The 14,019-nt window shown below is 42.1% G+C and overlaps 1 protein-coding gene across 10 annotated transcripts in view; it reads right to left on the minus strand.

The window, feature by feature from the left end:
* pphln1 (periphilin 1) overlaps positions 1-14,019 on the minus strand; it is a 153,165-nt gene that overhangs the window by 29,708 nt on the left and 109,438 nt on the right. For all 10 annotated transcript variants that reach the window (XM_078220208.1, XM_078220201.1, XM_078220199.1 and 7 more), the window contains 2 exons: positions 11,809-11,922; positions 7,746-7,883 (listed from right to left, as the gene is read on the minus strand). In XM_078220208.1, the coding sequence (XP_078076334.1) occupies positions 7,746-7,883; positions 11,809-11,922 (252 nt within the window). The remainder of the gene's footprint in view (positions 1-7,745; positions 7,884-11,808; positions 11,923-14,019) is intronic.

The following is a 14,019-nucleotide window of genomic DNA, read 5'->3' on the forward strand; positions in this document are numbered from 1 at the left end:
AGAGGGGTGCAATTTCAAAATGGATTTATATTCACTGAAAAGATCGTTATACTACTTAAATTACTCCAATCTTTTCACTAAATTTAGTTGATAGCCTAGATTGGGATAAGAGGCGTCACCGGCAATAAATGAACTACACTGTCCTGGATCATGTCACGTAGGCGGTAGCCTTGGCTCAGTGGTAGCATTCTCGCCTCTCACTCAGATGGTTGTGGGTTCAAGCTGCATTTCAAAGATGTAAGCACATAATCTAGGCTGATATTAATGCACACTACTGAAGGAGTGTTGTCAGAAATGCTGACTTTTGGGTATGACTGCAAATCAAAGCCTCGTCTAGCTCATGACACGATTTGAAGGGCAGCAGTGGAGTTCCTCTGCTGGATGCTGACGTGAATCAGCGGTCAACTGACACGCCCAATATAAAATGTGAATCTCTGATGTTGGTGGTTGTCATTTTGAAATATAAAAAAATAGTAGCCACAATCAACACTTTTTAAAACCATCAAATTAATGGCCTTTGGCATCAAGGTCTTTTGATAGTCTCAGTCCCTGAACAATCTTGTTCTTCTGTCAAAACACTACACATTTCTGTTCCAAAAGCTGGTTACATCAACTCGGTGCTGCTCTGAAATCTTTCCTGGACTTGGGGCTTGATTTGACCCACTTAAGTGAGAAAGAAAATTACATTTCTGGTGACGACATAACCATTTTGACGATTTACGAGGACGTATTCCGAAACATGCTTCTCAAGATCAGGACGGTTCCCTGTCCTTATGGCACATTTCATGTCAAGCATCTTCAGGACAGATTTCTCTTCCTTCCATTCTTGCACCAATTTTTCACTAACACCAAATTCCCATGTTACATCATTTATTTGCTGAGTTAGCAAATGTTACAACTTTCTGCTTAAAACCAGCTCCTTAGTTCATTCCTTTTACCAGAGGACCCATTTCTGATTGGCGTTTGTAACACGTGGCCTGTGGGGCGTATTTTATACTCCCTTACATCATCTTCGCAATACAGTTCATATCATCTGCTTGATCCCATGTGTCAACTTACATAGTCAGTAAAACATGCATCACTGACATCAAAAGTTGAGGCCAAATCCTAGTGCAAGTATAGGGCTGCATTTTACTCCTGCCGGGTGCATTTTTGGTGGGGGATTCACCCCACCACCTTCCCACCTACACCACCACTTTCCCACCCAGCTCTTAGCTCACCTCCATAATCAAAATTGTCAGCCCACCATATTTAAATAGATAATCAAGGGTTAATTAGGCTTGTTGCCAGGCCAATTGATAAATGCACTGCCAATACATAAAATATGTGGCATGGGCAGTTGGACAGAGTGGACAGCTTGATTTTTAAAATAATTTCTACAAAGTGTGGGAAGGAGGTTGGTGGTGTAATCTTTGGGGGCTGCTCTTTGCAGACTGAGGGGGCAGCCCCACCCAACCCTCAAACCCACCAATCTCAACCCGTTCCTAACATGCCCAAACTCTCGCTGCTCAAGACCCCAGACTTACTTGTTTCTGGGAATCTAATAGGCCTTCTTCTTCTTAGTTATTGTAGTTCTGGCAGTGCTCACTAATGACTCTTGGCACAGACAGAACTAATGGAGCTGGATTTGCTGGCAGCTCCCAAGGGCAGGATCTCCTCACCAGTGAGGAGTGTAAGTCCCACTCAGCCCTTAGGTAGCCTGCCCGCAGTGCTTAATGGCTACTGGGTGGGCTGACATGGATAGAGTGCTTTGGGGGTGGGGGGGGAGAGACAGGCTGGTGCAAGCTATCCACACTCAAAATATTCAGCCCATGATATTTCTTAGCAGAAAGATTGACGTATATGCCAAGTGAAGGCCTAAATATGAATTTTGGTACCCAAAAAATGGGGTCACTTTATACGCCATACCATCTCACGCTGCAATTTATGGTACTTGCTCATTACTTTTTGTTTCTGTACATCTCTCCTCCTGTCTTTTCTGATATGTCTCTCATACAAACTGGGAGACATCCAGAGATGAAGTGTATGGCATACATTCCGTCAGTCACAGTAAATTACATTCCCATTTCATCTGAACCATTCTCTCCTATAGCATCATAATCACGCAGAACAAGAAGGGCAATGCAAATAAAGGAAAGAAACAGTGGAAACTTTAAGCTTAAAACATCTTCTAAAAAATAAAACAACATGCATTTATCTAGTGCTTTTAACATAATAAAGATTAAACATATAATTGTCTTTAAAAAAGATTTGTTTATCATACCCTTAGCCAGAATAATACTGTGGTGTTTTTATAGCATTTTCACTTCACCTCAAATGTTTTAAGTTTCTTCTCGAGTCAGCATATATTGCACTTCAGCTAGCAGACTTAAAACAAATCAAGCACAGTATTTTCCAAGAATATTCCCCACATATTGGGATAAATAGTGATCTGCCAGGGCAGCTTTTGATACCAGTTCAACATACAATTAGCAAATGAAAGAAATTTACTGCACGATTGTTCAGATAACAAATAGCGCACACTGTGATTTGCTTTCAAATCAATGCCACAGCAGAGTCATTCAGCTCATGCCTAACAATAACACTGATGTGTTTAAAATTAGTCTTCTAATATATGTTCTGGAGAAATAATAATCATTCTCATCAATCCCTTTGAAAACAGTTCCTGCATGTGATCAAATGTGGTCAGAGCTACAGTTAACAATACGTTGAAGAGAATAAAAAGCACCAGTAGACTCATCCAGTGTAAAATGAGTTCTCACTTTTCTTAAATAAAGTACTATGCTAACAAACAAGGCACACCACTGCTGAAAATGCATCAAAATAACCACCACCCGACTGAATTACTTGTGTTGAGCATTTTTGTTTGGAGGGGAAAGGAACCATCTGTTTAACACTGTTAAAATCGGTTTTAATTGTTTAAGAATGCCCTTTTTTGGCACTACGTTTCCACCTTTTGACCATATCTTGACTTTTAGATACTCTGTTAATCCTTTTTGGCTCTTATATTATGATGTTCCGCAAAATATTTATCATGTATGTAGATGATGGAAATCAGACTTGTACAAAATCTATAAATGCTGACCAATTCCCACTGCATTAATAGAGGCAATTATTTCACATTTCTTCAAACAACTTCGAAGCAAAGAACAATCTAATTGGGCAGTAATGGTGTAGTCTCAGTACAGTCAAATATGATAGAAAAGCTGGACATCTGACAAGAATTCTTTTTACAAAAGCTAGGTGCCAGACAAGGTTCAAAAGTATGGATTGTATCGTTTTAAACATTTCTTGTGAAGAATATGGTGGAATTATCTTTATGGGGTCAATCCAAATTGACAATCCAAAATTAGTGTTTACATTCAAATCAGATTAGTTGTCTCCGAGATAAATTCCATAAACTGATGGTACCCATTTTTGTACTAGATATTATGTTGCCATTTCCATTTTTTGTCCACAATTTCACTTTGTATGCCACAAAGTAAAATGTCAACATAACTTAAATCAATAGGAGCCCTATAGATGAGTAAATACACTGCATGGCATGATTCTCAACCAGAGACTGGAAGCCTGAAGAGATATTACAATTGGCCTAGGATTAAATGTAATAATTATGCAAGGATCCTTCTCCAGTAACAATGACTTGCATTTATATAGTGCACTTAACATAGTAAAACTTCCCAAAACACTTAATAGAAACCTTATCAAGTAAAATCTGGCATCAAACTACTTAAGGAGATACTAGGACAGATAACAAGAAGCTAGGCTGATTAAGTAGCTTTCAAGGGGTGTCTTAAATGGGGAGAGAGAGGTTAAGTGGTAAAGAGGCTCAGGAAGGGAATTCCAGAGCCAGCAGTGGAACTATTAAAATTGGGGATTCGCGAGTGGTCAGATTTAGAGGAGCATAGAGATACTTCACCAATACAATTGTCCAGCACAATACTTTGTGTACATTGTAGATAAGAACATGTTCAGGTCATGCTCCTTACAGTAAAATCTCCCACCATCATTCACATGAAGCACTGCCTTTGAGTCATATTGGAGTTCTGGCAGCAGGTGGAGAATCACATCCTAATATGAGGCAGCAACTCCAGAACAGAAAAAGCTAAAGAAATTGGAGGAGGAAAGAAAAGTCCCCTTGGAAACATTTCAGAAATAAATATTACAGAATTCCAAAATATCAAAAAGTAAATTTGTTGTCATACAATTCTCCAGAATAATAATATAAAGTAATTCATCACTGAAAGGGTTCCAAGTACTATCAACGACAACTGCTTCTCCACTATGCAATCTGCAGACACTTGTATTTTAAACCCACATTTCTCTGGCAACCAAAACACTCGATACTGCCTATGACTGACAGTTTTAATCTGTATTTGTTGGCTCAATAAGGTGCCAAGGTACATGTTGGCATTTGAATGGCTGTTATTGATTTGTTCTTTATTATAATAGGCTCTTGGCGGTGCAAAGTATGCAGTTATTTTAATAATGCCTATACAAGCAAAGTTTGCGTAGCTGTCTAGAAAGAATGAACTGTAGTCAATGCAACCAGCATCAATATGATGTCTAGACAAGATAGAATGAACTTTGTAGTTTTTTAGGAACCTTTATTACTTGTTTTCTGACTGAATTGCTTAACTATGGCATATCTGAGCACAATGAGGAGATGCCGGCATTGGACTGGGGCAAGCACAGTAAGAAGTCTTACAACACCAGGTTAAAGTCCAACAGGTTTATTTGGGAGATCTCCCACTCCACCTGACGAAGGAGCAGCACGCTCCGAAAGCTAGTGGCGTTTGCTACCAAATAAACCTGTTGGACTTTAACCTGGTGTTGTTAGACTTCTTACTATCTGAGCACAGCATACTTGCCAACAAACAGCTTCAAAATTAAGAATTCTAATCAGTTTTTTAAGCCTCTCTCATAATTTCTCACCCTTTTGAGAGGAACTTCAAACTCAGCCAATTGAAAATGTAATCGATACACTAATAACTCACTGAAAATGTGATCTAATAAATCTTTAGGTTACCAACACATCACTGCTTCTGCCACTCGAATTTTCTGCCTGCTCTCTCTCTCTCGAAGATGTGCGTGGTTGGGGGAAGAGTGAGATGGTGGGTATTTAACTTACCTGACCCATAGGGAACAGGGTTATCAGGAAATTGTGGGAACCTACTGTTTGATATTGCCATTTATTATTAATTTGTGTCACAAATAGGCTTACATTAACACTACAATGAAGTTGCTGTGAAAATCCCCTAGTTGCCACATCCCGGTGCCTGTCCGGGTACACTGAGGGAGAATTTAGCATGGCCAATGCCCCTAACCAGCACGTCTTTTGGACTGTGGGAGGAAACCGGAGCCTCCGGAGGAAACCCATGCAGACACGGAGAGAATGTGCAAACTCCACACAGACAGTGACCCAAGGCTGGAATTGAACCCGGGTTCCTGGCGCTGTGAGGCAGCAGTGCTAACCACTGAGCCACCGTGTCGCCCTGAACATGTTGGTGATGTGACAATATTGTGCTTTTAGGAAATTTGTCATATTTCTTGTGGAGGATCTGTTTTAGCAGTTATTTTGTTATTGCCAATGCTGTTTTGTCTATATCCAGCAGCCCTATATTGTTACTGCAGCAGCATAATTGCAATAATGAATTCCATTAGGACCTGGAAACTTGACAGCTATTAGTCCTAATACTTTTCTCAGTATCCTTTCCCTGGTGATTGCAATGGTTTTAAATTCCATTTATGGGATGTTATTTGTATCTTTACATTGAAGATAAACACAAAATATCTGTTCAATTCATCCATTATTTCCTTATTTTCCTATTATTAATTCTCTATTCTCACTCTTCAAGAGGACCTACACTCACTTTACTTACTCTTTTCCTTTTTAAATACCTGTAGAAACTCTTACTATGTTTTCATACTTATATCAGCTTTTTCTCATATTCTTAATTTCTCCTTCCTGATTGATCTTTTAGCCATTCTTTGCTGTTTTTATGTTCCATCCAATCTTAGACCTGCCACTCATCTTTGAGAATTATATGCTTTTCCCCTCAATTAGATCCATGGGGAATCATTGATTGATCTCCCTGTGGAACTCGTTGAGTACGAGTTCCCCTGGTAACAGGCAATGGCTTGCCCAGCTGGAACTCATTATCTATGCCTGCTATAAGGCTGACCCACGACTGGGCCTGCAGAACTACTTGAACCAAGCAGGGACTAGTGTGTGTATACCCCATGATCGTGCTTTGCATTCTGTAAATAAACTATGTCCCTTTCCAGTTGGGCTTCCTAAGTTATTACAGATACTATACAACATTCCCATTACCTGTCCTGGCTTGGATAGACTCCTATACCATGATGCCATGGCCAGTTTTCCCATCCACCCTGCAGTCACCAGAGGTGGATGAGAAAACTGGGTCATGGCTGATTCCGGGGATGGCAGAACTGATGTATGAGGAGAGATTGACTAGGTTAGGATTGTTTGCGCTGGAGTTCAGATGAATGAGGGGGGATCTCATCTGGAGTTATACAATTCTAAAAGAACTAGACAGGGTAGATGCCAGGAGGATGTTGCTGATGGTGGGGGGAGTCCAGAACCAGGGGTCACAGTCTGAGGACTCAGGGCAGACCATTTAGGACGGAGGTGAGGAGACATTTCTTCACCGTAAGAGTGGTGAGCCTGTGGAATTCATTACCACAGGAAGTAGTTGATGCCAAAACATGGAATGTATTCAAGAGGCAGCTGGAGTTGGGGTGACTGGGATCAAAGGTTATGGGGAGAAAGCAGGATTAGGCTACTGAGTTGGACGATCGGCCATGATCGTGATGAATGGCGGAGGAGGCTTGAAGGACCTAATGGCCTTCTCCTGTTCCTATCTTCTATGTTTTTATGTCACCACTTTCATCTATACAGGCTGCAACAACCATGAACCTGTGGAAAAATTGCAAAGGTTGAAGCTCCTCCATATCTGCCCCACTTGCAGTCACAAGCCTCGGACCCTGAACACTGACAAAATCAGAAGACCCTATCCCAAGGTCTGCCTCCTAGTATAAAGTGTCCAGGTAGCTTTCCCCCTTCATGATGCATCAGAGAGTCTACAGCTCAGCCTCCAGCTCAATATTTCTGAACCAAAGCTCTTCAAGTCACGGACACTTACTGCAGGCCATGTTTGACCTGTCCAAGAACTCCCACATTCTAAAGTCACAATGCATCACTTGCCCGGTCATCTTTATTATTTCTTAATTAATTAATAAACATTGCCACTCCCAATAACCTTTACTATGGCAATTACATCTAATAAACCTTTACAATTACTAACAAATTGTATGAGTATGAAGGATAAGTATAGGCAGGATTGAATAGCTCTTATTGCCTCTCGGTCCTTTTTTCTCCGCTGTTCTATGTGCTGTTGACTGCCTCAGGGTCCTCTTTCTCTCCGCTCTTCTGGGTGGCAGTTACTGTCTCTGGGTCTTCTTCCTCCCCACTCTTCTAGGTGGTGGTTACTGCATCCAGAACCTCTTCTCCCTCCACTGCCCCCCCCCCCCCCCCCCCCCCCGCCTCCCAAAAAAATATAGCAAAGCATTAACTGCAAACATGTGTTTTAAATGTTCACTTCACCGTTGTTCTTACTGTATTCCAGTATCATAATGTTACAATGAAAGTCCCACCCCCCGCCCCCCCCCGATTGTTCCCATGTATGTTCAACTTCATTCATAGAAAAATTAAAAATGCTAACCTCTTCAATCTCTTTGGATTTCTCAGCAATTGTTTTGGTGCGAAGATCTGCTTGACTTAGGTCAAGAAGGTCAACAGAACTCCGTGTATTCATCTCCAGATCATCCAATTTTTCAGGAAATAGCATTTGAATAGCCTCCTACAACCAGAAAAAAAATGACTAAAAGAGAAATGGCACATGATGCTTTTTCATGACAACAAAATTATTTATTGATACGTCAATTTTGGCAAATAATTTTTGGTTCAAACTATCGTGAGTCTGAATTCAGAAACAATAGTTTCAGCTATCAGTTTATCTATAAATGGCAGTTTTGAAGACAAGTGGATTATGCAATGAAGTAACAGCACCCAACTATTTTGAGTACTTGGTGAACTTATAAAGGGTGTATAAATAGCAGCACACGGCTGCATCCCATCAATTTTGAGGGAAATTCAACTGCATCAAGAGTCAATTTTTGAGGGATCTAAATGGTGTTCTTGCAAAGGTTTAATTTGTTGATCCCAGGTGCCTTGCTGTTCTTCAAACTTTTGATGTTCTTTGGATCTCTGATCTGGCAATTTTCCCAGGTAGACATTGAGCTGTTGAGGTATGGTGCTGTCATTGAACTTGAACATGGAGCTGGTGCTGGGCTGCTCGAGAATCTCCTGAAAATATTCCATCCATCTTGCCTCATCCGTTAATAGCATCCTACAGTCCTTGCCCCCTAATAACAAGTGGTGTTGCCTCTTGCACCAGTCAGTTCCAGTACGATCCTGTACAGTGCCTTGGCGTCATTCCAATTTGCTATTTCTTGTGCCTTCCTACCTTTGAAACCCTATCCACCCTGATTTGTTTCTCCTGCATCTTCTATAGAGTTATCCAGTCTTCTTTACTTCTCATTGTTTTGTCATCCTTGCTCAATGTTCTTTCCCTGCTTCCTTTTGCTCTTGTCAACTTTCTTCCATCAAATCAACTTCCTTGTTGGGTCATTGATCCATCATTTGGTTTTTTCCCTTTTGCCCATTGGTGACTTCTGCACTTTCTTTAATACTTCTTTTGAAAATTTCCCACTGATTCTTAATGTTGCCCAACCTCATTAATACTTTGAGTCTGTTGAAGAGAGCCAGCTTGAAACTATCCGTCATGGCCTTTTCCTTCATTTTCTCATTGCATTTGATTTATATATGTAGTTGTTGCATTCTTCAGCTTCAGGTGGACACAACACCCATACATCAGCACATCAAAATATCCAAACATCTTGGAGGGTGTCCTCCATCTGCTGCTGATGCATACATAGTCAATCACCTTCAGTGTTTTACCATCTGGAGACCTCCCTGTCTTTGTGTGGATGTCCTTGAATTTGAAGATGGTACTCCCAATGTTGGGCCCTTTGCTATTGCAGAAGACCAGCAGATGCTCATTGTTGTAGGGAAATATCCCTTACCAGTGCAGAATAGAAGTTGAGTCGCAAATCAAGGTTCAAAGCGTGTCTTTATTGTACAATTACTGGGATCCCAGGGAGACCCCCGTAGCCAGCTCAGAAACAGTGGCTTGGCCACGTTGATCTCAATTAAATCACATCAGCTCTGGATCTTTATAGGGATCCAAAATTCGCGCGGGAACATTTGATTATGCCTTTTTTTACACAATGTATAAAGTGGTCTGTCAGTTTCAAAAGTCCCTAGGAAGTTTCATGGATTAGCATTTGTATGGTGTGTGTTCGTGTTAATGGGATTACTTGGTCCTGCCCCGGTGTCTAAATGCGTTTCCCATTACTATCTCTATGTGTCCTCTTATTTAAATTGGTCCTATTGTTCCGTGTCTGTGTTTCCTGCTTGTGAGATTGAGTGTTAATGTCATCCTGTCCTGTTGGGTGTGTGGGGTATTTCATTCTTAACCTTTTATCCTTATCTCTTAGTTTATCAGATTTTTATGTCTGCCTTGGCCGAATTGGTAATATTTCAGTGATAGCTTGGTTTTGATAACCCACTCTCTGTCTCGTTTCATAGGGATCTTGATCTTCCTTGGCCAGTTTAAAATGCAGCTATGCGCTGTTGCTAGGCAGATTAGGGATCTTCCGTAGTTTCTGAAATTCGTGAGTCTCTCAGCTGTGCAGGGGGAGACCCGATCGAATATCCATCCGGGGGTGCCCCTCTGCATTGTTGGCCCGTTATGAGTGGTGCCAATTAGTCCAATAAAAATATGTTTGATGGTACAAATATGGTTTTCTGGAAAATTTCCTCCTTCACTCATCATTTCCTTTGGACATGTTTGCTGACCCATGGCACCCGATCATACCGTTCAGTGTTGGGCAGTTACGATCAAACTCAGAATTGAAGTCATCAATCAGTTGCTTGATATCATAGCTGGATACCTCATCCAACGTATCCTGCAATTGGTGGTTGAATTAATCTTTCTCCCCCTCTGTGACTGTCTCTGTTGGTGCATAAACTTGCACCACAGTGACTCTGGGATGCCTTGTGTGGAACCTGGCAGTGATGACTTACTGGCTTCCACTGCATTAATGCTTGTGTTGAGGCTCACAACTGCATGGGTGTGGTGTTTTTCTTGTCCGAATTACAGGATCGTCACAACCTCAGTGCTGATTTGTCTATGGCTGGTCCACTGCATCTTGCTGATGTTCTAAGATGTCAAGTCAATGGGTTCTCATTTTCTTGCAGTACCTGGGACATCTTCCCACACTGTAAGAGTATTTTGACATTTCAAGTTCTGATTCTGGTGATGTGTTTTGGCACTGAAAATTGGATTGTGAAGGATTAGACTTCCTTTCAGCTTTTATCCAATCCAGTCACGCATTCACCCTCAGATGTCCCGTCCAGAGGGTAGCAGTGGAAGGGTGCGTTTCTAAATGGAGGGCTGTGATAAGCGGTATTCCTCAGGGATCAGTGCTGGGACCTTTGCTGTTTGTTATATATATATATATATAAATGATTTGGAGGAAAATGTAACTGGTTTGATTAGTAAGTTTGCAGACGACACAAAGGTTGGTGGATTTGCGGATAGCGATGAGGACCATCAGAGGATACAGCAAGATATAGATCAGTTGGAGACTTGGGCAGAGAGATGGCAGATGGAGTTTAATCTGGACAAATGTGAGGTAATGCATTTTGGAAGGTCTAATACAGATAGGAAATATACAGTAAATGACAGAACCCTTAGGAGTATTGGTAGGCAAAAGGATCTGGGTGTACAGGTACACAGGTCACTGAAAGTGGCAATGCAGGTGGAGAAGGTAGTCAAGAAGGCATACGGCATGCTTGCCTTCATCGGCCAGGGCATTGAGTTTAAAAATTGGCAAGTCATGTTGCAGCTTTATAGAACCTTAGTGAGGCCGCACTTGGAATATAGTGTTCGATTCTGGTCGCCACACTACCAGAAGGATGTGGAGGCTTTGGAGAGGGTACAGAAAAGATTTACCAGGATGTTGCCTGGTATGGAGGGCATTAGCTATGAGGAGAGGTTGGAGAAACTTGGTTTGTTCTCACTGGAGCGACGGAGGTTGAGGGGAAACCTGATAGCAGTCTACAAGATTATGAGAGGCATGGACAGAGTGGATAGTCAGAAGCTTTTTCCCAGGGTGGAAGAGTCAATTACTAGGGGGCATAGGTTTAAGGTGCGAGGGGCAAGTTTGAAAAGAGATGTACGAGGCAGATCTTTTACACAGAGAGTGGTGGGTGCCTGGAACTCGTTGCCGGGAGGTAGTGGAAGCGGATATGGTAGTGACTTTTAAGGGGCGTCTTGACAGGTACATGAATGAGATGGGAATAGAGGGATATGGTCCCCGGAAGCGTAGGGGGTATTAGTTAAGTCGGGCAGCATGGTCGGTGCAGGCTTGGAGGGCCGAAGGGCCTGTTCCTGTGCTGTAATTTTCTTTGTTCTTTGTCCTTTCTTTGCAGGTATAGCTGCAGCAATGAATCTTTACAACCTTGGGTGGTGGTAATGGGGTTAAATTAAATTGTACAAACTTATTTTGCAAACATTTATAAAATTTGATATAGCTAACTCAGAGTAACATAAAATCTGAACAAATTCTGTAGCAATTACAATTAATTGGCATACTTACAACGTTATCACATTCAGACATTTCCAGCTCTGGAATCTGCTGCTGTTCAGAACACCAATCATTTACACCTTCTTTGTTCAGGTTATCAGCAGTTTTGCTAGATTTTTCAAAGCTCTAATGAAATAAAGAAACATTTTACTTCTAAATCTGTAACTTCGATTCTATTTGGTGTCTCTCCCCTCCCTCCCCACCTTCAAAAGAACCCTTAAATCATGAGCGGTAAGGCAGATGTTAGGCCATTTCTGAATGCCGAGGATTGTAACTGTTTATTTCTACAGGGGCAAATGACGCATCATTTAAATCAGGTTTGTTGAACCTTTTCACTTGGTGGCGGAGCACATTTCCATTTTCCTCTCACTCAAGGGGCAGATGAGCAAATTTCAGAAATATAAAAATTTGACAGTGTTAAACGTGAATTTCAAGATAGAATTGAGGTATGAAAAGAAGCAACGTGCTCAGCATAAAGAAAACAATGTCAAAGCAATAAATCAATAATTAAAAATCACCATTAGAGTGTGAGGGGGATGGTCTCACTCTCAATCTCTTGATGCTGACCCATTCATCCTCACTCACCTGGTGAATGGGTGTGATTCTGCGTTGGTGTGTGGGGGCGAGAGCAAGTGGCAATCCTGAGTCTTTGAGTGAGCCTGACACACATGCTCTCTCCCTCCCACACATTCACTTTCTCTCCCACACTCCCTCCCTCACTAGCCCAGTTGATCAAGATCCCATTATTGTCTTAGATAACCTTCTTCAATGTCCATTACATCACCAATTTTGGTGTCATCCACAAACTTGCTGACATGCTTCCTATATTCACATAGAATCATAAAATCCCTACAGTGCAGGAGGCGACCATTCGGCCCCTTGCGTGTGCACCGACCACAATCCCATCCAACCTTAGCCCCGTAGCCCCACATATTTACCCTGCTAGTCTCCCTAACACTAAGTGGCAATTTAGCATGGCCAATTAATCTAACCCGCACATCTTTGGACTCTCATCCAAATCGTTTATATAAATGACACTTCTGGCCCAGCAGTGAGTCACTCCCTCCCCCACCTGGCCTCGCATGGAGACAAACTCTCCCTCTTCCATTCAGCCGCCTTTATCTCTATCGCCACCACCTGCCTGCCATTGCCCCCCCCCCTTCTGCAGAGATCACTCGCTGATGCCGGTGTTTCTGTTTCTCCAATCACAGACGACTGCTCATCCACATTTGCTGCTTTTAGTGAGTCTGAGCAACAGCCTGTGATTGGCAGAGCAGTTTTTTTCAGAACCTTCCGCTGCACTTACTGGCATTTTGAGAACTACCTCTGGGGGCCATAACAGGGTTTCACAGGCCACAACTGGTTCACATAGGACAAGCCTAACTTAAATGAATGCCATTCATATTTTTGGTAAGGTTTACTAATATTCAGTTTTGATTCCAAAACTGATAATTGGTCTATCCTAACAGCAGACTCTTGTCAAAATTTTCAAGTAAACTTAGTAGGTAATTTTTATTCTCCTGCTAAATATTAAAAGCAAACTGCTATATATTGCAACCTTGCCTTTAAACAGTTCATTTTTATTTAGATTAGTACGTGCAAGATTTTCCCTCAAATCAGCAAAGACCGATGGTGGGCAGGAAAGTAGTGCTGAACCCGCTGATACCGATGGCGGCTTTTTCCGTCATATAGTCCAGCACTTGGTACCTAAAATCTCCATCCACAGGTTCCACGCAGTATTGCCAGCAGAGCAGGGGAAACAGAGGGGCCTCAGTGCTGCAATCGAGGCGCCACATTTAAAGGTGGCCCAAGCGCGCACCAGCCACATTTCATAGGTCACTGGGAAGTGACTGCTGCTAAGTAACCCACCCCCTTTTTTGGACAGCTCACTATATATACTCCTGGATACAACAGAGGTTCGACGTGATGTCCTCCACCAATGTACAGGAAGAAAACTAGCCAGCAAAGTCACCAACTAGCATGGGAGGCAGTGATATTGGTGGTCAATGTTAATGGCCTGCACTAGCAGACAGCCATCCAGTGCAGGAAGAGGATGAATGATTGCCAGGATAAGTCACTCTTTTCATCACTCTCAACTCACACACCCATCACTAATCCACAGGGATCTCACTCACTGTCAGCTCAACGCACACCACCACTTGCTCTCCCACACACACCGCCATCTCCCCTGTGGGTCATGTCCTCATCACCTCGCTGGTCCCA

This window comes from Mustelus asterias, chromosome 9 (genome assembly GCF_964213995.1).
Source record: "Mustelus asterias chromosome 9, sMusAst1.hap1.1, whole genome shotgun sequence".
NCBI lineage: Eukaryota > Metazoa > Chordata > Chondrichthyes > Carcharhiniformes > Triakidae > Mustelus > Mustelus asterias.